The 23,728-nt window shown below is 35.7% G+C and overlaps 1 protein-coding gene across 1 annotated transcript in view; it reads left to right on the top strand.

Annotated features, from left to right (window-relative positions):
* The window catches only part of NUP62CL (nucleoporin 62 C-terminal like), a 67,234-nt gene that overhangs the window by 24,675 nt on the left and 18,831 nt on the right, over positions 1 to 23,728 (top strand). The window contains exons 3-10 of the mRNA XM_032618953.1: positions 2,314 to 2,418; positions 4,312 to 4,410; positions 8,657 to 8,816; positions 15,664 to 15,814; positions 16,072 to 16,121; positions 16,266 to 16,400; positions 18,099 to 18,210; positions 21,962 to 22,028. Coding sequence (XP_032474844.1) covers positions 2,314 to 2,418; positions 4,312 to 4,410; positions 8,657 to 8,816; positions 15,664 to 15,814; positions 16,072 to 16,121; positions 16,266 to 16,400; positions 18,099 to 18,210; positions 21,962 to 22,028 — 879 coding nt within the window. The remainder of the gene's footprint in view (positions 1 to 2,313; positions 2,419 to 4,311; positions 4,411 to 8,656; positions 8,817 to 15,663; positions 15,815 to 16,071; positions 16,122 to 16,265; positions 16,401 to 18,098; positions 18,211 to 21,961; positions 22,029 to 23,728) is intronic.

Here is a 23,728-nt window from a genome sequence, read left to right as displayed (position 1 = left end):
GGTAATACGTTCACAGACTCTGGGTATTAGGATGTGGCCATCTTTGGGGACCATTTTTCTGTCTACCATACCATCTTAACAATATAAAATTATCTGATCCATGAACATGAGAGCTTTCTGTTTATTTAGGATGCCTTTAATTTCTTTCAATAATGTTTTTTATTTTTCTGGATACAAGCCTTACACTTGTTTTGTTAGATTTGTTCTTAACTATTTTATTCATTTTGAACAATCGTAAATGGAATTATATTCTTAATTTCATTTTTGGATTGTTCATTGATAATATATAGAATTGAAATTTATTTTTATATTGATCTTGTATCCTGCAACTTTGCAGAACTTGTTCATTGTTCTAATACATTTTTTTTATTGGAGTATAGTTGCCTGCTCTGTAAATAAGGTCGTCTGTACCAATTTTTTCAGATTCCACATATATGCGTTAATATATGATATTTGTTTTTCTCCAGATTTTTTTATGGGTTCCTTAGAATTTTCTGTATTCATGATCATGTCATCTGTTTATAGAGATAATTTTACTTCTTACTTTGCAATCTGGTATCCTTTATTCGTCTTCTTGCCTAATTGTCCTGGCTAAAGCTTCCAGTGTGTTGTTGAATTGAAGTGGTAAGAGCAGACATCCATGTTTTGTTTTTGATGGCAGTGGAAGAGTATTCAGTTTTTCACTGTTAAGCATGACGTTAGCTGTAGGTTTTTCATAAATGCCCTTTATCATGTTGAGGAAGTTCCCTTCTCTTTCTAGTTTGTTGAGTGTTTTCATCGTGAAAAAGTGTTGGATTTTCTCAGATGCTTTTTCTGCTTCTATTGAGATGATCATGTATTTTTAAAATAACAGCATAATTGAGGTATAATTCGTATATCTTAAAAGTCATGCTTTTAAACTGTACAATCCAGTGTTTCTTTTAAACATATTCACAGAGTGTGCAACTATCACCACTATGTAATTCAAGAACATTCTCATCACTGCAAAAAGAAACCCTGTAACCATTAGCAGTCACCTCCCATTACCTTCTCTTTCCAGCTCCTGGTAACCACTAATATACTTTCTGTCTATGGATTTACCTCTTCTGGACATTTCATATAAATGGGATCATACAATATGTGGCCTTCTGTGTCTGGCTTCTTTCATTTAGCAAAATGTTTTCAAGATTCATTCATGTATCAGTACTTAATTTTTCTGATCCTCAGGAGGGCTCTTTTCAGCCTTCTCTTTCCCTGGTTATCTCTGCTAAACTGGCTGGCCTGCAGCCTAAATGTTGCTCTCATGAAGCTTACTTCCTCTTAATTGCTTACCACCAAAATCTCTATTTTTTTTCGAGAGAGTCCTTTGGCTTGAACTTCCTCATACTCTGTTTCAAATAAAGTCAGTTCTTCTAGACATAGCTTTCTGTTCTTATGGGCTACCTTTATCCCTGGGTAAAATCTTTGAACCAGTGCTTTGGGTGCTGGGCAGTGACCGTTGCTTCTGATCTTCTTGCTTCTCTCTTCCGGCATGCAACCTCAGCCCTACAGGTAAGCTGGGGCAGGGCAGTCAGGGTGATTGATGGGGCTCCAGCATTGCAAGCCTACTGTGCCTGGTGTAGACCCTCTGCCCTATGAGTGGGGGCTTACTGGAGGAAAGGAGCCCCTCAGCTCTTGGCTGTACTCACCAGGAATTTCAATCCTTTAACTGTGTGTCAGGGGTGATGAGGAATGCTGGCTGCTTCCCCTCCTAATGAGATACTGTATTCCTTGGTTGGGAGCTGAGGGAAGAGGGAGTCCAGTCTTCTTGGCGACTCCTGCCTGGAGTGTAGCTTCTCTCAAGGGGAGCAAGGGGATGGAGGGAAGAGCGTGGGTTATGATTCATATGCTGTAGACTCTCACCTGTATTACTGAATTTTAGCAGATTTTCTTGAATAAATGTTTCTTTATTTGCTGTACCTTCAGGACAATTTCCAGAGATTTCAATTTTTAAAAAAAAATATTTTTTACCGGTTATGGTTGCTTCACTGGGGAATGGGTCCCTAGGACTTCTTATGTCACAAATTTGGAAGTGGACCCCCCTGTTAGGTTGCTTACTTTTTTAGTAGAGTTTCTTTCTTATGATGGTGCTAGAAGGCTGGCTATACTAAGCAGTACTGATGAACTATTTTTTAAATCGGGATTTTACTATGTCAGATTTATTAAATATCAGGGTACTTGATTTTCCTTGCTTTGTTGTTATTTCTCCATATAAGTGAAGTTTGTTATAATGGTGTTTTACTTATTAAAACTTATTTTTATTGACATATTTTTCTGCTTGTTACTTTAATTTAGGGTTGGTTCCAGCATCTACTGTTGCTACCGCTACTAGTTCAAGCACAATGCTGTTTACCTCATTTTCAAATGTTTCTACCTCCACTGCTGCTACTGGGCTCTCATGTAAGTTACTGGTTGCAAAGAAAATACTATTATTTCGCATCAGGCCACTTAATTCAATTTGCCAGTATAAGCTATGGATCTCCGACGTCTCATAAATTATCATTATGCTTGATCCCGTTTGTAACTGTTGATATCAATAGTAGCTATGCTAAAAACCTGATTATCATGGCTTTCACTATGAATTTTATATTAACATGATTATTACAGCTTAAAGTGATGATTTTAAGCATATAATTCATTAACAGTGTAATGTTTTGAAGCGAATGGGAAGAGTGGAAGTTTCGCCAAGTATGTCTGAAGGGAAGAAGTCTTATTGTCCATGTGAATAAGATAAAATGGGAAATAAATGTTGAAGCCTTGCTGTATTTTATTCTTCTATATAGACCAGGTTTGCAGTCCTTACATTTTACTTATCAGAAGTGTTACATGACAAAAGGACCAGCTGTAGTTTTGAGCTTTAATGACACTGTGTGATGTCTCCGGTTCTCTCTCCTTAAAGATGAACATCTGGATGCTTTGAGCTGAGAAGTGGGGCGTTAATTATCTTGTAACCCCAACTTCTTTGCTACACCTCTTCCATTAGTAGAGTAATAACAAATGGTGAGAATACTGACTTCTGTATATATCTTAGGCAATTCTTTCTTACAGGTCCATATAAGCTGCTTGTGCTTTTGCGGCATCTTCACAGTGCCATGATGTTCATCATTAGAGTTTGTTATTGTAATCCTAGCAGTAATATGGCCCTCCCAAAGCCCTGTTATAGCAAACCTGTCACCATTTCTGGGAATAAAACTTGCCAGGAATTGCTGATGCCTAGTTGAGCCTGAAAAATGGCGGCCGCCATCCCCCATTGCCTTGTGCAGTTGGCGTAGGTGGAACATTAGTTGAAATTGCAGGTTGCCACTTGAATTGTATTTTCTTCCAAGTAGATACAGTTCCATTCCTGAGACATGACTGAGATTCTGGAAGCCTTTTGATATATGTAAGCAATATTCTTCTCAAGTATAATAGATTTTGTGAATATGACCATGTCTGAGGTTGGGAATTAAAATTATTGAATGAATTCCATTGCCAATCAAAGACTTGACTTCTGACCTTTTTTAAAAAATTAATTAATTAATTAATTAATTAATTTTGGGCTGCACTTAGTCTTTGTTGCTGCGTGCAGGCTTTCTCTAGTTGCGGCAAGTGAGGGCTACTCTTTGTTGCGGTGCGTGGGCTTCTCATTGCGGTGGTTTCTCTTGTTGGGGAGCATGGGCTCTAGGTGCGCAGGCTTCAGTAGTTGCAGCGTGTGGGCTCAGTAGTTGTGGCTCGCGGGCTCTAGAGCTCAGGCTCCGTAGTTGTGGCGCACAGGCCTAGTTGCTCCACGGCATGTGGGATCTTCCCGAACCAGGGCTTGAACGTGTGTCCCCTGCATTGGCAGGTGGATTCTTAACCACTGTGCCACTGGGTAAGTCCGACTTCTGACTTTTGACAGGTTTCTTTTTTCTTTCCTGTCTTTGATGTCCTTGCCTACAAAATGAAAAGAAACCTTGACCACAGTGTTTTTAAAATCAACTTTAATGAGATATAATCTACATGTCATAAAATTAATGTAAGTGTATAGTTCAGTGATTTTTAATCAATTTACCGAATTGTGTAACTCTCACCATAGTGCAGTTTTAGAACATTTCTATCATCCCAGTAAGATCTCTCAGCCCGAGACAACTACTAATCTGTTTTCTGTCTCTATCTATGCCTTTTCTGGACTTTTCATATAAATGGATTGACTGTAGGTTTTTGAGGCTTAGCCAAAGTTACTAAAGGACTCAGATGAAAAATACCCTATAGAAATTCTTCATTCACTGTTTTTGATTAAAAGAGTAATAGGTAATATTATGTTGTTCTCTGCAGTTGGTGCCTCTACAACTTTGGCTGGAATGCTTGGTGGTACAGCATTGGGGTTTGGATTAAATTTCCCTGGAGCAGGTGGAGCAGCTGCTGTTGCATCTAGTAAGATTTTTAGAACTACTGGGATGTGTTTGAATGCTCACTGGAAATGTACTGCATAACAAAAGCAGTAAGTAGGTTGTATTCCTTAGCTTCTAGGACTAAGAAGGTTTTGATCATCTCACCAGCATATCCAAAAGGTACATCAGTATTGACAATTGCCAAACGGTAGAATGAGACAGTTGATGTCAATGAGCTTACTTCTTTGAGATGACTATAATCAAAGCTGCTATCAAACTCTTGTCAACTCTGAAACTTAAAAATTCTTATTATTGATCATACTATTTAAAGTGACCCAGTACATTGGGATTCATAGAGTTTTATTCTCTAAAAGTTAATTTAAGGTTTGATCTGTATTAAAGTTGATCCTCTCCTTAAGCTGATTACAGGAGTTTCTGTGGACCTATCCTAAATTTGTTTCTGCCAGTTAGGCACTAGTTGGGTTGTAAATTAAAGAAAACTTGGTTATCCATTGCCTTTTAGCTGTTGTGAGCTGGGTGGTTAGAGGTCAGTTACTACTTAAACCTACCATTTAAGTCAGACTCCACTTTAGGGAAGTCTTGTTTGTTCTGACTTTTAAAAGTTTACTTAGGGCTGAAATGAATCTTTATTCAAACCTGTCATAAACTAAAAGTCAGTCCCTGTTAAGTTTAAAATAATTATTCCTAAACAGAGATGTAAACCATCTTTTGCCTGACCAACACTTAACTGAATTTCTACTGTGTACTCGGCTAACTGGCCAACCTATGAGCATTATGAAGGGCATGGCTTGAGAATTTTATAAGTAACCATATTTGCAAGAAATATAACACATAGTTTCCCTTATAAAATGCTGAACAAAAAATTGATTCTTTCAGTCGTGGGCGGAGTCACTGAAATACGAATTTGCAGGCTTTTTGGTGACTCTGCCATAACTCACCCCCTACCTATCTGAGTCTTAAGATTCCTTCCTGCAAACTGGTACCTTTGCTACTAGCCCATTCCATCCACCACTGCCTTATGTACTTGCCCACCTCCCCATCAGATATGTCTCAAATCAATACCCCCAACCCACTGTTGATTTTTTCCCCTACTCACCTTTCCTTCCCCCCAAGTATATTTACTTGCTCAGATTCTTCATCTCACAAATTAGCCCTGTAGGACAGCTTTCGGGTATCTGTATTTGTAAATTTATAGCCATCTGAGATTATTCTCTGCCCTAGGTATAACCAGCAAGTTTTAAGAGAAGCTTGCTTGTTATAAATCTCATCTTTTGCATTAGTCTATGAAAGTAATGATGTCCATTCCTAGCATGGAGTAAGATACATAGTTGTTGATCAGAGACAAGATAGGAAAATTGGATAGTAGGATCTTTTAAAGGATGGTCTCACTGTTTTATGTAATGATTTTTAAGATCATCAGAATGAGATTTATTTAAATGTAAATCCAAATTTGGTATGCAATTATTTTCTATTATTTGTAGAACAGTGCTTCCCTTTTAGTACACAGATAACATAGAGTTGACTGTATTTAGTTTAGACCAAAGTTGTAACTTGCAAAATCAGACTGTGATAGAACCTTCGTTCTCAAAACCATTGCTTCTTTTGGTATTAATTGAAATATTATTGTTATTTGAATATTGCCTACTATGCCAGAGCTAATTTATACCTTTTAAAAATACCATGAAAATTAGGAACAAAGATAAATACTATATAAACAGTTTAAAATAATCATACCATTTTTTTATGACTCAAGATTCCTTTGTGTTTAGACTGACAGGTATTAATTTCCTGAAGGTATCGCACAGCATCTTTGGAGAGCTGTTCATTTGTCTGTTAACCTCTTTCTTTAGTGGTAGTGATGGTAGTTGCTTTTTTAAAAATTATAAAAACCATACACACATGCATATATATATATATATATATATATATATATATATCACACCCTCTAGAGAAAACAGTTTGGTGCTTGTCTTAACAGGCTTTTTTCCAAATGCTTACAAACATACATTAAATTTATTTGTTTTACAAAAATGGGATACACACAGACATAATCATAGAATTTGCTGTTTTCTCTTAAGTATACATTAGCTTTGGACATCTGTCCATGTCAGGAAATTCTGACTTAAAAAAAAAAATCTTCTTTGGGTGAAGATAAGCTCCCTTACAACAAGGACTTGTTTTTTTCTTAATTGTCTTTCTGGGTTTTTTTGCCTTGAATATAGAAGTTACACAATGTTAGAATGAATTAATCAATAAAGGGGGGGGTCTTGATAATGTCATTAATTTTCAGCATTTCTGGGGAGGGAATTCTTTTCAAATAAGACTTTTTATTCTCAGATGAAGAGCGTGGTGACCGCATGGCTGTAAAGAATGGAACGTGGGATCCAATCTTTAACCTCTCCAGTGTCCTGAGTGATAGTGACCCCGGGGATCCTTTGTGACTGGGCATGGTCTTCTCTTGTGGTGCTCATTCCACTTTCACAAAAGCTAACCAAAAGAATGGGGGAATTATTGTAAGGATCCTTGTGGCCAAAAGGGAAATGAAATCTTATGGAAATCTAATACAGGTATTATCGTGGCAATGAACTTCAAGGAATGTAGAATTTAGAAGTTGTTCTAAAGTCAGCTTTAGGGACCTCCTGGATCTAATATTGCATAAACATAATTCAGCTATTTTCCTTTTGCCTGTTTTTTCTTTTTTTAACTTCCTTTTGGTTTCTTTACCTCTTTTTCTGCTTTATATTCTTAATTTTGACTTGCTCATGACTCTTTAATTCTACTTTATGTTTTTCCTCTGTCAGTCCTTTCAGCTCCCTTTGCCTGTTGTCTGATTCTTTCTACATACTTGGAAATATTTCCAAATTTCTGCTTAAAGTCTGATTCTTTCCATATTTCTGGAAATATTTCCATATTTTTACCTACTGTCTGATTCTTTCCACAGTTCTAAATTTTCGAAAATGAGATTCTGACCTACCTTATCCCTGTTTGGCTAGAGCTTTTTGTGTCAGACCCTCTTATAGGCTGCCAGTAGCATATGGGATGGCTTCCTATACTTCAGATGCCCACCCTTGTCAACTGTGAACTAGGATCAAAGGACAGAGTTACTGAAATAAAGAATGGGTGTCTGAGCCTGATCCCTCAGCAGGAACAGAGTAGGCCAGTTTCCCTAAGAATAGGCAGTGCATGTTGGCAGTCACCATGATATATGTATTTATCTAGGGTGGCAGTTAACCTGAAAGTATTGCTAATTGGGAAAACAAGGCTAACGTAAAACAAACAAATAATTGTATACATGTTATAATATATTTTTATAACAAATTTCTTGTTACAGAAGCAGCATTTATTAATTATAAGAACACTTGAAAATACAGAGAACCAAAAAGAAGAAAACACTTCCAGTCTCCACCAGCCACAATTTTCTGTGCATTGTTTGTTAAGTGCTCACTGTGTAAGGAAGAGCCAAAAGTGCTATAGAAGTTCAGAAAACCAAGAGATAACCATGAGTAGAAGAGAAGTGGACAGTAAACATGGTGAAGGAAGAATCTGAGCTCGGCCATGATGTGTGCTGAGAATTTCATGTACAGAAGACAGGGCATTTTAGTAAGGGTGTAATAGAAAAGACACATAGAAGAGAGGTCTGGGCTGTAGACAAAACTTTGAGAGGCTTTTAACTATAATACTGGCTAAGATGTATGCCTACTATGGGCTACGGTGTAGAGAAACAGGCAGTCTCCCCTATTGATAGGAATGTAAATTGGCAAAGTCTTTTTGGTAGGGGAATTGGAAAGTTATATTACAATTTAGAGCATGCTGACCCTTTGATCTAGCAATTTCATTTCTAGAAATTAATTACACAGATATATTCACATAAGTATGCAAAGCTATAGATGTACAGAGATTTTGTGTAAGATTGCAATTATTCTTTCCTTGCAAGTTTAGCAGAACTCACCGGTGAGGTCATCTGGGTCTGGAGTTTTCTTCATGGGAAGAGTTTTGAGGATTGATTCGATTTCTTTAATGGTTATGGGTCTGGTTAGGTTATAAAATGTATTTTTCTATACATTTATCCAGGATTTTAAGTTGTTAGCAAGAAGCTTAATCCAAATACTTGGCCTGCCATATATTATAGCAACATTGAGTTAAAATCATACAACTTGGAGTTCAAATTCACATTAAAAAATACTTCTATAGTTTTTCATCCTGAATAATCAAGGACTGAATTTAAAAATTTCTTACTTATTACTAACATTATACACTTTATTTTCCAGCTACAACGTCAACCATCACCACTACCACGGTCACCACCACCAGCACCAGCACCAGCACCACCAGTAGCTTTACCATGAATCTGAAACCACTGACATCAACTGGCGTGAATAACACTGTTCCATTTGGCATGATTCCTAAACCTTTTACTTTGACCATTAGGTAAGCCTATTTGAAAATTCGTGTGAGTCTCATTTTCTTTGTCATATAGAAGGCATAGTTTGCTTGTACATCTTTAGAATAGTGTTTGAATGTTAGGTAAATGACTCAGAGTCGAGGAGCAGTTAGGGAAAGGATTTCTGTTGCTTAGGAAGTTGAACAACGAAAAGGATACCATTGTCTTCTGAATACCATTATAATACAATTATTACTATTGCTAATAATAGATAACATTTATTGTGCAATTACTATATGTTTAGAAATATGACAGTGCTTTACAGCATCATACCATTTAATCCTCACAATAACCTTATGAGGTAGGTACTATTTTTGTTCTCATTTTATAGATGAGTAGACTGGAGCACATAAAGATTTTATAATTCACCTCTGGTCACACACTTGGTAATGGTTGAGCCAGGATTAAAATTCAGGTAGTCAAGCTCTAGAGCCTGTATTCTTACAGTTTATGCCATGTTCATCTCTAAGTATTTGGGGTTTTTTTTCTTTACAACTTTATTGGAGTATAATTGCTTTGCAGTGTTGTGTTAGTTTCTGCTGAACAACAAAGTGAATCAGCTATATATATACATATAGCCCCATATCCCCTCCCTCTTGAGCCTCCCTCCGACCCTCCCTATCCCACCACTCTAGGTGGTCACAAAGCACCGAGGTGATCTCCCTGTGCTATGCAGCTGCTTCCCACTAGCTATTTATTTTACATTTGGTAGTGTATATACGTCCATGCCACTCTCTCACTTCGTCCCAGCTTACCCTTCCCCCACTGTGTCCTCAAGTCCGTTCTGTACATCTGCATCTAATTAAACTTTTTATTTTGAGTTAACTGTAGATTCACATTTACTTCTAAGAAATAATACAAAAAATTCTGTGTGTACTTAACCTAGTTTTCCCTAATAATAATATCTTGCGATACTATAGTACAATATCACATTCAGGATACTGACATTGATATAGTCAAGATATAGAACAGTTCCATCACAGCAAGTATCCCTCCTGTTGCCCTTTTATATCCACACTCGCTACCCGCTTCTCCTTTCCCTGAACCTGGGCAACAATTGCTCTGTTCTCCATTTCTATAACCTTGACATTTAAAGAAATGTCATACAAATGGAATCATACAGCGTGTGACCTTTGGGGACTGTTTTTCCCACTAAGCATAATTCCTTGAGATAAAGTTGTCATGTGCATCAATAGCTTGTTCTTTTTTATTTCTGAGTAGTATTCCATGGTATTATAGATGTGCCATCATTTGTTTAACCATTCACCCATTGATGGACATCTAGGTTGTTTCCAGTTGGGGACTATTATGAATAAAGCTGCTATGAACATTTATGTACAGGTTTTTGGTGAACCTAAGTCTCATTTCTCTGGGGTAAATGCCCAGGTGTACAGTTGCTGGGTGATATGGTAGTTGCAAGTTTATTTTTTTAGGAAACCGCTGTAAGTCTTTTCCAGAGTGGCTGTACCATTTTACCTGCCCAGCAGCAATGTATGAGAGATCCACCTTGTCCACATTGTTGCCAGGATTTGGTGTTGTCACTATTTTTTACTTTAGCCCTTCTAATAGATATGAAGTGGTATCTCACTGTGGTTTTAATTTGCATTCCCCTGATGACTAATGATGTTGAACATCTTTTCATGTGTTTATCTGCCATCTGCATGTTTTCATTTGTGAAGTGTCTTTTCATATCTTTTGTCCATTTTCTACTTGAATTTGTTTTTTGACTGAGTTTTGAGAGTTTTATGTATTCTAGATACCTGCCCTTTGTCAGATATGTGGTTTACAAACATTTTTTCTAACTCTGTAATTTGTCTTTTCATCTTTTAAAGAGTATTTCACCAAACAAAACTTAATTGATGAGGTCTGATTTATCAATTTTTCCTTTAATGAATTGTGCTTTTAGTGTCAAGTTTAAGAACTCTTTGCCTAACCCTAGGTCCCAAAGATTTTCTAATTTTTTTCTAAAAGTTTTATAGTTTTACATTTTATATTTAAGGTTGTGATCTCTTCTGAGTTAATTTTTGTATAAGGTGTGTGTTTTAGATTGAGATTCTTTTTTTTGGGTGGGGGGTCTATGGATGTCCAGTTTTTTCAGCAACATTTGTTGAAAGGCTATTTTCTTCCATCGAATGGCTCTTTCACCTTTGTCAAAAATCAATTGGACGTATTTGTGTCAAATGCTTTTTCTGCCTCAATTGATAGGATCTTTTAAGATTTTTGTTCTTTAGCTTCATGATATGGTGAAATATAGTCAATGATTTTCAAATGTTGAACCATCCTTGCATATGTGGAATAGATCCCACTTGGTCATGATGTATAATTTTTTAATACATTTTTGGATTCAGTTTACTAGTATTTTGTTTGTGGGCTTTCATATCCAAGTTCATGAGAGATATTGGTCCGTAGTTTTGTTTTCTTTCTTTTTTAAATTCTGTCCTTGGTTTTGATATCTGAATGTTACTAGCCTTATAAGATGATCTGGGAAGTATTCCCTTCTCTTCTATTTTATAGAAGAAATTTTGTAAAATTTGTGTTAATTCACTAAAAGTTTGGCAGAATTCTCCAGTGAAACCCCTTTTTAAGGAGCTTTTAAATTATAAATCAATTTCTTTAGTGGTTCTAGGACTATTCAGGTTATGTTTCATCTTCCAAGAGTTTTAGTAGTATGTGGTTTTCAAGGAATTGGTCTGTTTCTTCTAAATTGTGGAATTTATGAGTGTAAAGTTGTACATATTTCCTTTCTGTCCTTTTAATAGCTATAGGCATACTCCCCTGTTTCATTTCTGATATTGGTGATTTGTAGCTTTCTTTTATAAATTTTATTCATCTTTTCCCAAAGGAGTAGCCTTTATTTCACTGATTATTCTCTATTATTTTCATTTTCAATTTCATTGACGTCTACTCTTTATGAATTTTTGCCTTCTGATTGCATTGGTTTTATTTTGCTCTTTTTTCTTGAGGTATGAACTTAGATTATTGATTTGAGACATTTCCCCTTTTGTAATGTAAAGCATTTAGTGCTATAAATATCCTTCTTAGCACTGTGTTAGCTTTGTACTGCATCTTCTATAATGTTGTATTTTCATTTTCATCCAGTTCTATGTACTTAAAAAATTTCCCTTGTGAATTCCTCTTTGACTCATAGATTATTTAGAAGTGTGTTAATATCCAAGTGCTTGGATATTTTCTTGTTTTTTATTTTTATATTGATTTCTAATTTGAGTCCATTATGATTAGAGAGCATGCTCTGTATGATTTCAGTTCTGATATATTTGTTCAGATTTGTTTTACGAGAGGGGATATGGTCTTTCTTGGTCAGTGTTCCATGAGCACCTAAAAATTGTTTTCTGCTCTTGGGTAGAGTGTTCTATATATGTCAATTAGATTCTGTTGCTTCACTGTATTTTCAGATCTGTATCCTTGCTGCTCGAGTGCTTCTTTTCAGTTGTGGAAAGTGGCTTTTTGAATTTCCCAACTGTAATTGTGGATTTGACTATTTTTCTCTTTAGCCCTATCAATCAGTTTTGCTTCATGTATTTTGGGGTCCTGCTGTTTGGTTGGTACATATTCAGGATCATTAGCTTTCCTGGTGCTTTAATTCCTTTATTACTATGTAATGTTCCTCTTTGATTCTGGTAGTTTTCTTTGCTCTCAAATCAACTTTATCTGATATTAATATAGCCATTTATTTTTAACAATTAATCTTGCATGTATATCTTTTTCCATCCTTTTACTTTCAACATGTGTTCTTGTATTTGAAGTGAGTTTCTCATAGACAGCATATTGATGGATCATAATTTTTATCCATTCTGCCAATCTCTCTCTGTTAGTTGGTATATTTAGCACATCTACATTTAAGGTAATTATTGATGTGTTAGGGCTTAAGTCTGCCATTTTATTATTTTGTTGTTGTTGTTTTTTGTTACCTCTGTTTTCTGTTTTCTATTTCTCTTTTTTTAAACTTCCTGTGGGTTATTCAGACATTTTTTAGGTTTCCAGCTTGTTCTGTTTACAGTGCTTCTGAGTATATTGCTTTGTATAGTTTTCTTACTGCGTGCTCTAGGTGTTGCAATATACATATGTAACTTACAACCATCTAGCCATAATGACATTTTACCACTTTGGGTAAAGTGTAGAAACCTTACTTCCGTTTAGTTCCCTTTATGCTTCTTACCTTTTAAGTATAGTCGTCTCAGGTATTTCCTCTATGTACTTTGAACACCACATTCCATGGTGTTATACTTTTTTGCTTCAACCATCAAATATGATTTACAAAACTCGCGAGGGTAGAATAGCCTATTATATTTACCCTTTTCCATCCATTTAGCTGTTCTTCTTTCCTTTATGAAATTCCATGCCGCCTTCTGTTTTCAGTTCCTTTCTATTTCGCCAATATTCAAGGGTAGTTTCGACAGCAACAAATTCTCTTTAGTTTGCTTTGCATAAAAATATCTTTATATTCCCTTCATTTCTCAAGGACATTTTCACCAGATATAGCAGTTGTGGTCAACAGTTTTTTTCTTCAGTACTTGAAAAATGTTGTGACACTTGCTTCTAGCCTCTATGGTTTAAGATGAGAAATCTCCTGTCATTCAAATTAGGGTTGCATTTTAAGTGATGTGTTGTTTCTCTCTGGCTGCTTTCAAGATTTTTTTCTTTATTTTTAGTTTTCAGAAATTTAAGTATTATATGTCTTAGTATAGATTTCTTTGAATTATTCTCTTTGGGATTTGCTCAGCTTCTTGAGTCTTTAGGTTTATATCTTTTGACAACTTTGGGAATTTTTCAACCTTTATTTTTCAGAATACTTTTTTAATCTCATTCTGTCTTTTTTTGTCTTTGCATAATTCTCTGATGATAAGTATGTTACCTCTTATTACCATCCTCCAGTTCCTTGAGATTTTTTTTCATTTTTTGTCTCTATTCTCTCTCTGCTGTTCTGTAAGTTCTATTAATTTATCCTCAAGTTCACTGATTCTATTCTCTGTCATCTCTACTCTAGTATCAAACCCTTCAAGTGAGCATTTATTTCAGTTATTTTTCTTTTCTTTAATTTCCATCTGATTGTTTTTCATAACTTATATTTCTTTGCTGAGGTTTTCTTTTTTTTCATTTGTTTCCCCAGACTTCATAATTGCTTGTTGGAACATTTTTTTGATGGTTGCTTTAAAATTCCTTTCAGATAATTCCAACATCAGATACCTCTCAATGTTGGGATCTCTAGGTTGTTTTCTTCTCTTTTGAGTTGTCGTTTTCCTGGTTCTTGATATGATGGGTAATTTTCGATTGTATCCTGTACATTTTATCTATTATGTTAGGAGATCTTGGTCCTATTTAAATCTTTGTTAATTAGGGAATCCTTTTGTTAAGGTGTACTGCAAGAGTTGGGTACGTTTGTATGTTCAGCTTCCCACTGGACCCTGCCCACACCACCTCAGCCAAAGTGGTGCAGTGACTCACACTGCCTCAGTGCAGATGAAAGGTGTGGAAGTTCAGTTCCCCCTCCGCCCTGCTGACTCATTCCCCATGAAAGTGGGGGCATTGCATCGTACTACTTCATTGCCTCTAGTGGGGTTATAAGGTCAACTCCCATCTGGGCCCCACGGCTCCCAGAACAAGAGGAAGCGGGGGACTAACTCATATTGCTTAGTTGCTGCAGAATTTCAGCTTCCTATTGGGCCCCACTGACACAGGCGGAGGGGGGAAGCAAGATGTCAACTACTCTGCCTCATATCACTTCATTCAGCCTCATTGATGGTGGGTTGGTATGGAAGCTTAGCTCACTACTGGGTCCCACTGACATAGGCTCTGGGAGACGGGGGACAAGAGTGCTGACTGAGGCTCTGGGAGAAGGGGCACAGAGTGCTGGCCTTGTTTTGCCCTGCCTCAGTCAGTCTTAATTTTTCCAGTGGATATAGAGGTTAAGCTCTCCACTTAGCCTTGCTGACATAGGGGTGGTGGGAGGTGGAGTCCTTATTAGCCCGAGTTGCATTACCTTGCTCAGTCTCAATGATGCCAGGTGGGTATACAGGTTCAGGTCTCCATTGGCCGCCACTGACACTGAAGACAAGGGGTGAAGCCTCATGGTAACTAACACTGTCTCACTCTGCCTTATTAAGTCTTGTTGCTGCTGGGTGGGGATTTAGGTTCAGCTTATCACTGGACCTCACCAACAATGCCCTGGTGGGGTAATTGGAACACTGCCTGCCTCTGCTGGGCTGGGAATTGATGATCACCTCTCCACCCAGCCCTCCCGACACTGCCCCAGCAGGGAATCAGAGCACTGCCTGGTTCCGCCAGTCCCTTGATGGAAAATAAGGTATCTGTTCAGCCTATTTGATACTACCTGGTAGGGGAATCAGAGTTCCCCTTAGTTCTGCCCAGTGGAGGGTGGAAGATCAGCTGCCTACTGTGCCATGGATACTGCTTAGGTGGGGAGTGGATCACTTTGACTAAGAGCTGAGGGGAGAGGGAATCCCATCTCTTTGGCCACATAAATGCAGAATGGAGCTTACATCATGCTGAGTTGAGGGAGAAGGAAGGGAGCAGTTTGTGGCACAGACTTTAGCTGTTCTTACTGAAATTTAGTAGATACCTTAATAAATCGTTATTTGCTGTATTCCATTAAGATAATTTCCAGAGAGTTTGAATGGTTGTTTTTAAAATAATCTTTACCAGTTATGGTGGTTTTGTTGGGGAGCAGGTCTGAGAAACTCCTCATGTGCTGTTTTCTTCTTTAAGTCCTCATATGTTGTACTAAAGTATAAAAGAATCTGATCATACTTTTGAAAGTATGATCATATGATCATCCTGTATCCTTTTTTTTTTTAGTGAAATCATAACTCCTGTGATGACATATGGTCAGCTGAGTGGTCTGGTAAACAAATGGAGCCTTGAGTTAGAGGATCAAGAGAAACACTTTCTTCACCAGGTCACCCAGGTCAATGCTTGGGACTATACATTGATTGAGAATGGTGAGACGGTAAGAAGATATTCTCATTAATCTACCTGCATTGTACAAGTACTTTCAGATGAACACAGGAGAATAGACCTGTGTTTAGTGGTTAATTTTTCCTTCCAATATTGGTGATAAACTTAAAAATATTTTCTGTAGGTAATAAGTGCCCTGAATTAGGAACTCTTTCATACTTGAAGTGTATATGAGAAAAAAAATACTACTTTAAAATTACAACGTAAATTCAAATATTTACACTATTGTATTCTTATTTTCCTTTATAGATTATTGCTTTACATGGAGAAGTGCAAAAGGTGAAACAGGATCAGAAAAGGTAGAATCTTAGATTCCCTAGGTTGAAAGATTAAAGATCTATTTCTTTGTCAAGTTGTTTTTCCTTGTTATAGTTTATTGACATTTATTTTGTCACTCCACATTCCTTTCATCAGCCCTTCTATTGACTTGTTATTTTTTTCAGGCTGGAGCAAGAATTGTATTTTATCCTGTCACAGCAGAAAGAACTAGAAGATCTCTTGACCCCTTTAGAGGAGTCTGTAAAGGACGAGAGTGGGTCTGTTTGTCTGCAGCATACATATGAGGAGCGTGAGAGGATGTAAGCAACTGAATAAAGATTGAGGAATGGGGCAGGACTTAGCTACCAAAAAAGGGAAAAAATGGTATTGAAAGGCAGGGAATAAAATAATTGGTAGAAAAGTGCAAGTTCTGGTAGTTGCCATTTATCACCTTATTTGACTATTATCTTTTCAGGCTGCTTGAAAATGAAGTAATCATTCTGGCAATTTTGTTTTATAGCATTTTGTACAATGTTATTAATCTCAAGCTTATACATGACCACTTATATAAAGTTTTTATATTTGTCAAATTTGTTCTTAAATCAGAAATACCAATTTTATATATGTGGTGTCATGATATTGTGGAATATTTATGATCTCCTATTTATACCGACTCTTTTAAACCTAATGTTCCTTCAGTTGCTTCAGTGATAAATCCATTTCCTATTTAAAAGGCAATTAGTTAATCTGGGGGCAAACTGCATGGCTTTTAAACGTTAAATGATTTTGTCAATGTCTTGGGCTTGATATATTTTATTTGTGTGTGATTCAGTCTTCACCTTTGGTCAATATATTGCCAATGTTCCCACGGTAACTTTATCTCTTTGGACCTGAGATTTGTTAATCAGGCCAAATTATAAAATGCTGTTAGGAGAACTTGTATGAATGGCTACATAAACTAGATTGAGGTTAAATCTGACTCATTTTATCAATGTCTTATTAGTGAGTCAAGACTGAGCTTATTTTTTAAAACCTTGCAAGTTAGCTTTTTTGTAGGTGCATTAAACGTGGTAAGTACAGCTAATCTGTATGGACCCTAGTTCTGTTTCTGCTTTTGTATTTCAGCCTTTGTGAATATTTCTTTCCTTTGCATTGACTATTCTATGCATTCTATCATTTTTGGGGGGAAACATAGATTTACATTTTCAGCCATGAGATCCTAACTGTAGGTTGAAGAAATAATTGAAACATTAGGTTCTTTCCAATTGCTTTTACGTAGTCAGATTTACATTGTGTTGGAATCTTTACTAGAATCTTCAACAATCTAGGCAACCAATTACCTATAAGTACTTTGGGACAGAAAAGCAGTAGATGGTTATCAATAAATCTAATTGAATTATTTAATATTTATAGACGTTAAGATTGAAAAATCCTCTGGTCACTTTAATTCTTATAAACATATTCATTGACTAGGTTAAGAGTGTGTGTGTGTGTGTGTGTGTGTGTGTGTGTGTGTGTGTGTGTGTGCATGCACAAATAGTTGGTGTGGAAATCTTGAGAATTTAGCCAACTAATCAATTTGTTGTGAACTTAGCAGATTTGTCTGCCTTTGATTATTGTGAATCTCATTTCTTAAAATATCTTTTGTTGGATGATGGAGGATATTTGTATAAGGTTTTACTTTGAAAATTTATGTATACAAAATTGTTGAAGACATCTCAGCATTTACTAAATATTGCCAAACACCAAATAACTTCTTACATATCTAAGTGACCTATGGGTTTATTCTGATACCTAAAAAGAGGGTAAATAGGTGACTGTAAAAATGACAAGATGGATAAAAGCCTTCACCTATGGAGTCTTTTTAGAATATGGTCATGAATGCTACATCCATTAAAATGAGAAGGTAGGGGAACTGGGGCAAATCCAGTTGGTGGTATCATTCTTTGTATGTCAGTAACAGTGCATAGTGGAGAAAACATTTCTGGTTAATCCCTTTATTTTACCTACCTTTTCAGTTACCAGTTAGCAGAAGATGTATATGCTCAGCTGAAACGAACGGCCCAAGATCTCAAGGACATTATTGAGTACCTGAATACATTTGGAAGTCCTGCTGACACTACTGGCCCGGTGTGTTAACTGCTTTATCTGTTTAGGCAACCAGAATTTAGTGTGAAATTAGCATTCTGTCGTTCCTTTAGCTAGTTACCTTCTCCTGTCCACTGTAGTGCTCCTTACCTGCCTCCAGAGATATGAAGCTTCTGGGTGTAGTTAGTGGGGCAGGAAATGTTTAGGAGCAGAAAAGGTTGTAAGTTTTTTGTGGTTATTCCCAGAAGGGCAAAAAAAAATTACTGTTCTCCCAAAATTTTCAGAGTTTTCTCTCTGTTCTTCCTATAAGTATGTCCTTGTTCTTTTTTTTTTTTTTTTTTTTTTTTTTTTTTTTGCGGTACGTGGGCCTCTCACTGCTGTGGCCTCTCCCGTTGTGGAGCACAGGCTCCGGACACGCAGGCTCAGCGGCCATGGCTCACGGGCCCAGCTGCTCCGCGGCATGTGGGATCTTCCCGTACCGGGGCACGAACCCGTGTCCCCTGCATCGGCAGGTGGACTCCCAACCACTGCGCCACCAGGGAAGCCCTGTCCTTGTTCTTATTTTTCTATTCACTTACTCGTTAGCTAGATTATCCTTCCTTTTACATATTAATCTATATATTCATATAACTGTAAGTGTGTATATATACATATATCTGTATGTATATACATGTTTGAGTCTGTTAGGTATATCCAGGCAATCCTTAACTTATAATTAGGATATATCTCAAAAGTTTGATAAGTCAACTATAAGACTTAAAAATATATTTTTCCATAGATATTTGTTAAGTATGCTTATTAGGTTTCCACCCACCTTGTGGAATCCTAGTTAACTCATAATGTAAATTTATTGTAACATGAGAAAATACAGCCGAGGCTCCAATTAGAGAGTTGAGATTTTTGAGTTAATTTGGAGGTAAGGAAGGACTGGTTTATTTTCCTTTTTCTATACTCTAATTAAAGAGCTTATTTCCTCAACCTTTCCCTATTGTCTTAGCTGCTAAATGGAGTCCTCCTTTTCCCCTCTCCCACCCCATGGCAGTTACGGTAAGAGGAATCTCCCCTCGTGGGAGCTTCCATTGTACTTTCTATCAGTTGATTATAATTAGGAGTGGAGCCAGGAGCTGGATAGGCGAGGATGAATGACCTATCTGTAAGTAGTAATTATTCTTTAGTGAGCTCTTTGTCAATTATACATAGACAGTTCTTTATCTATATACATATTACTAGCTTTTTTAATTAGAAAGAGAGCATGGTATAGTTGAGAAAGCACTAGAATTTTATTCAAGTCACTTAATCTCTCTGGGTCTTAGCTCCTTTTGCAGAATGTCAAGAGTGGACTAAATGACCTTGAAGTCTCCTCCAGCTATAAAAATTATGCCATTCCCTACTTTGGGTGAATCTAAAATTGAATAATTACAAATATAAATTAGTCTGGGATAATACATGCTACCATCTTCCTGTGTTCATGCAGATGCAGGAGTTGACAATATAGGTTTTCTTTTTAGTGAAAGATTAGATCACCATTGTGATTCTAAAATTCAAAATTGTTTTGTTGTCATAGAACTTTGATGCATAGATAAATACATGCATACTTAGACATGAAGCAGAGCTGATGTCTAATCTCTCTGTGTTGAATTAATATAAAATGAGTGTTCTGAACAGAGTAAGTAAAAGGAGACTGTAATCCCATCCTTATCCTTTTTCTCTGCTTAGCCTTGTATTGTTTTATTTTATTTTAGTAGTGGGGAGTAAATGATTTGAGTCTTTTGTTTTTTGTTTTTACTGGCAAGAGTGATTGAGATGTTTAAGATGAGTGAATTAAAGGATAATTGCTTCTTGATAGCAGGACAAAAGAAGCAAGAGATCAGCAACAATTCATCTCTTTTCTCAGATAGCATAAATCATTGGACAGGAAGCAGAGAAAACATGTGTTGAACAATAATATTCTTGTAGATAATTAAATGTAACCAGATCAACAGAGCTTTGTTATTGTGGACCATACACCAGGGTAGAAAAATACCAAGTATGTTCAACAGTATTCACGATGATGAGACTTACCTGTTTATTTTCACCATTTTTGAGGGGAGATAGGAAAGATCACCTAATTTCTAAAATTTTTATTAAGCAAGTTCATATTATGGTATATGATATTCAGCCTCATATTTTTATAAAAATTCATTGTTCCTACTACAAATTATTTTTCTGTTTGTTATATTAAGATACACTAAATTTGCTGTTTTTATTACATACTGTTTGAGTGTGGTAACATTTTCATTTCTTCTTGTTTTCAGTATTGTCCTGGACTTTGCCAGAGTATTTGTCAAAAGTGTTCTAACATTTTTAAAAGGATTAGTATTTTTGTTACAAAGTTAATGCATATGCTTATCCCATGTATTAAGCTCGGGAAATACGGAAATCTGTAAAGAAAAGTAAAACACCTGTGTTACCAGTACTATGCTAATATATTAGTGTATTTCTTCCAAATGTTTTTGCTATGCTGGTAAAAATACTTATTTTCTTTTAAATAGCTTCGGAAACATACCTATATAAAGTTTTGGATTCTGTCTTCATTTAATATTCTTTCATAGTATTTTCCCAAAATTTTAACCATTCTTTGAAAATATGGTTTTAATGACTCTATAACATTTCATTAGAGATGACTTTACCATAATATATTTCATCATTTTTTATTGATGGAGATATTGTTTCAAATTTTTACCACTGTGAAATTAACCTGTAATGACCAGTTGTGTGTTTAGGTTTCATTATTTCCTCTGGATAGATTTCTAGAAGTAGAATATACTGAGTTAAAAGGTATGAATGTTTTAAGACTTTGGTATATATTGCAAAAATTTACATTTTGAAGGGCTGGGTCAATTTATATTACCATAGGCTGTATATGAATGTACCTATTTTCCACACACACTTGACAACTGAGTATTACCATTTATTAAAAATTGCTATTTGGAAATCTTGCCACTTGTGACAACATGGATGGACCTTGAGGGCATTATGCAAAGTAAAATAAGTCAGATGGAGAAAGACAAATACCATGTGATCTCACTTGCATATGGAATTTGAGAACAAAAACTAAAACTAAACCAAGCTCATAGATACACAGAACAGATTGGTGGTTGCCAGCGGCTGGAGGTAGGTGGTGGGCAAAATGGCTGAAGGGGGTCAAAAAGTACAAACTTCTAGTTATAAAATAAATAAGTCATGGTGGCTATAGTTAATAATAATACTGTATTATATATTTGAAAATTGATAAAAGAATAGATTGGAAAAGTCCTCATCACAAAAAAAATTTTTTTTGTAACTGTATGGTGGATGTTAACTAGACTTAATGTGGTGATCATTTCACAATACATATGAATATCAAATCATTACTGTATACACCTGAAACTAATATAATGTTACATATGTCAGTTATACCTCAATTAAAAAGTTGATTACCTTTTTAAATATTTTAAAAAATATTATATGAATTTCTTGTCCTGTCAAATGTCTCTTAATGTTCTTTACTTATTTTTGTACTATAGAAGTCAGTGTTTTATTGAATTATAGAAGTTGAATTCTTGACAGTTACAAAATAGATTGAACTAATATATAGATGTAATGAACATTACAAATATAAAATAAAAAAAAACATGCAATTAATATTTAGCACATTCTCAGTCAATTTCTTACCAGAAGAAATGAAAATAACTTCCTAATTTCAATTTTTTATGTTTTTTTAATTTACCATATCAGAAAAATCATAATCTAAAAATCCTGTGTGTGTTTTTAGCTCCAGCAGATCTGCAAAATTCTGAATGCTCATATGGACTTTCTACAATGGATTCATCAGACTTCAGGTGGGAGTTTATTTGTACCCCAAGTTATCTGTAAGTAGAAAATGTGATACAAGTCAGGTTTTGTGCACCATGACCACACTCAAATAAGAGCTCAGTTGTAGGGGTATTATTTAACACATGGTATGTCTATATTAATTCTGAAGAACCGTAATTGCTTATTTTTATAAAATGAAACACAGGAAGGATAAACTAGAAACTGATGAAAATAGGGGATGTTTAGTAATGAGGTGGAGGAGATAGGAATAGAAACAGTACTTCTGTTATTTATACAATTTTGACTTCTGGACCATATAAAAGTTTAAATACTCAAAAATTTAAATTAAGCCAAAAATAATGGGAAGAAAGACAAATGCTAAAATTGAATATGAAATGAAAACAAATAAACCTGTGTAACTAATCTATAACATAAACGTGCAGCTCAGATAACTTTTGTACATAGTGTTCTTGATGATGCATCCTTGGTAGGATGTAATCTTAATGATAAAAAGAACTGCAAAGAAATCTTAAGCTATCTTAGTAAGTTTATCGTTAGTTTCAGAATTATACTATGTATTATATATGCATGTGGTATAATATTACTACCATTATATATATTACAGTAGAAAGCAAATGCACGAGTATATTGATAATAGAAACCAAGATTTTCATTGAAAGATAAAAGAGATATAGTTTTCTTCCTTTCATATTTTTATTATAAATTTGAATTGCAAACATCAGTATGAATTCCTATTTCCTTTTTCTGTACATGGAAGGGGCCAAGAAGCAATGACACATCCTGATAGCAGTGAGCACATCTAACACCTAGATCTTGGTTTCTAAATAACATTACGATTAAAAGGAACCTTGGAGAAATATCTGATCTCAGGTCTCAGGCAGGGGAAGTACAGGGTGAGTTTGGCACTTTTCATGCCAGAAAACAAAGATTGTTCAACGACTTATGAGATTATATCAGGATACAAGATTGTGCTTTAATGGGCTTCTGCTGGCCAAATCAGGTTTCAACATCAAAAAGAATAATGACAGTGATGGATTATAACACATGGAGGGAGAAAAACTCATGAGTCCACAGTGATACTCCAAAAAAAAAAGAGACAGAGAGAGAGAGACAGAGAGAGAGAAATGGAAGGTACAGGGAAAAGTCTTTATAGACCCATGGCAGCTAATAATTATAGAAGGAATGATAGGATTAGAGAACCACCATTAAAAACACTTTCAACAGAATACATTTATTAAGCTTTCCCTGATCTTGAGTACTCGGCCTCATTTATAAAATGTTTCAACTGTCAGTCATTTCTTGGCAGAAAAAATATACTAGCAGGAAATGAACCAAATATAAATTGCAAGTTACTGAATTATTTTTAAAATTTTATTTAGGTATAATTTATATACCTCATTTTAATTTAATTTATATACATTCATTTTAATTGTACAATTTAATGAGAAAGCCACCATGTTGTAGCCCCAGCTCAATGATTGAATGATTCAGGCAAGGGTCATCAAGGGATGCTAAAACCATTGAATTTAAAATTGTTGGGGAACAGGATATTTGCATAGTCTCAAAAATATTACTCTACACATTACTTAAAAATTACAAAGGAGCAAATGTACCTTTGCAACAGTGCTGACAAGTACCACTTCAATCAAGTGATCAAATCTAATATCACCAATAGTGGGATAATGACATTGTTTGCCTCTTGATC

This window comes from Phocoena sinus, chromosome X, assembly GCF_008692025.1.
Source record: "Phocoena sinus isolate mPhoSin1 chromosome X, mPhoSin1.pri, whole genome shotgun sequence".
NCBI classification, from domain to species: domain Eukaryota; kingdom Metazoa; phylum Chordata; class Mammalia; order Artiodactyla; family Phocoenidae; genus Phocoena; species Phocoena sinus.
This window is presented reverse-complemented; position numbering and strand designations above follow the sequence as displayed.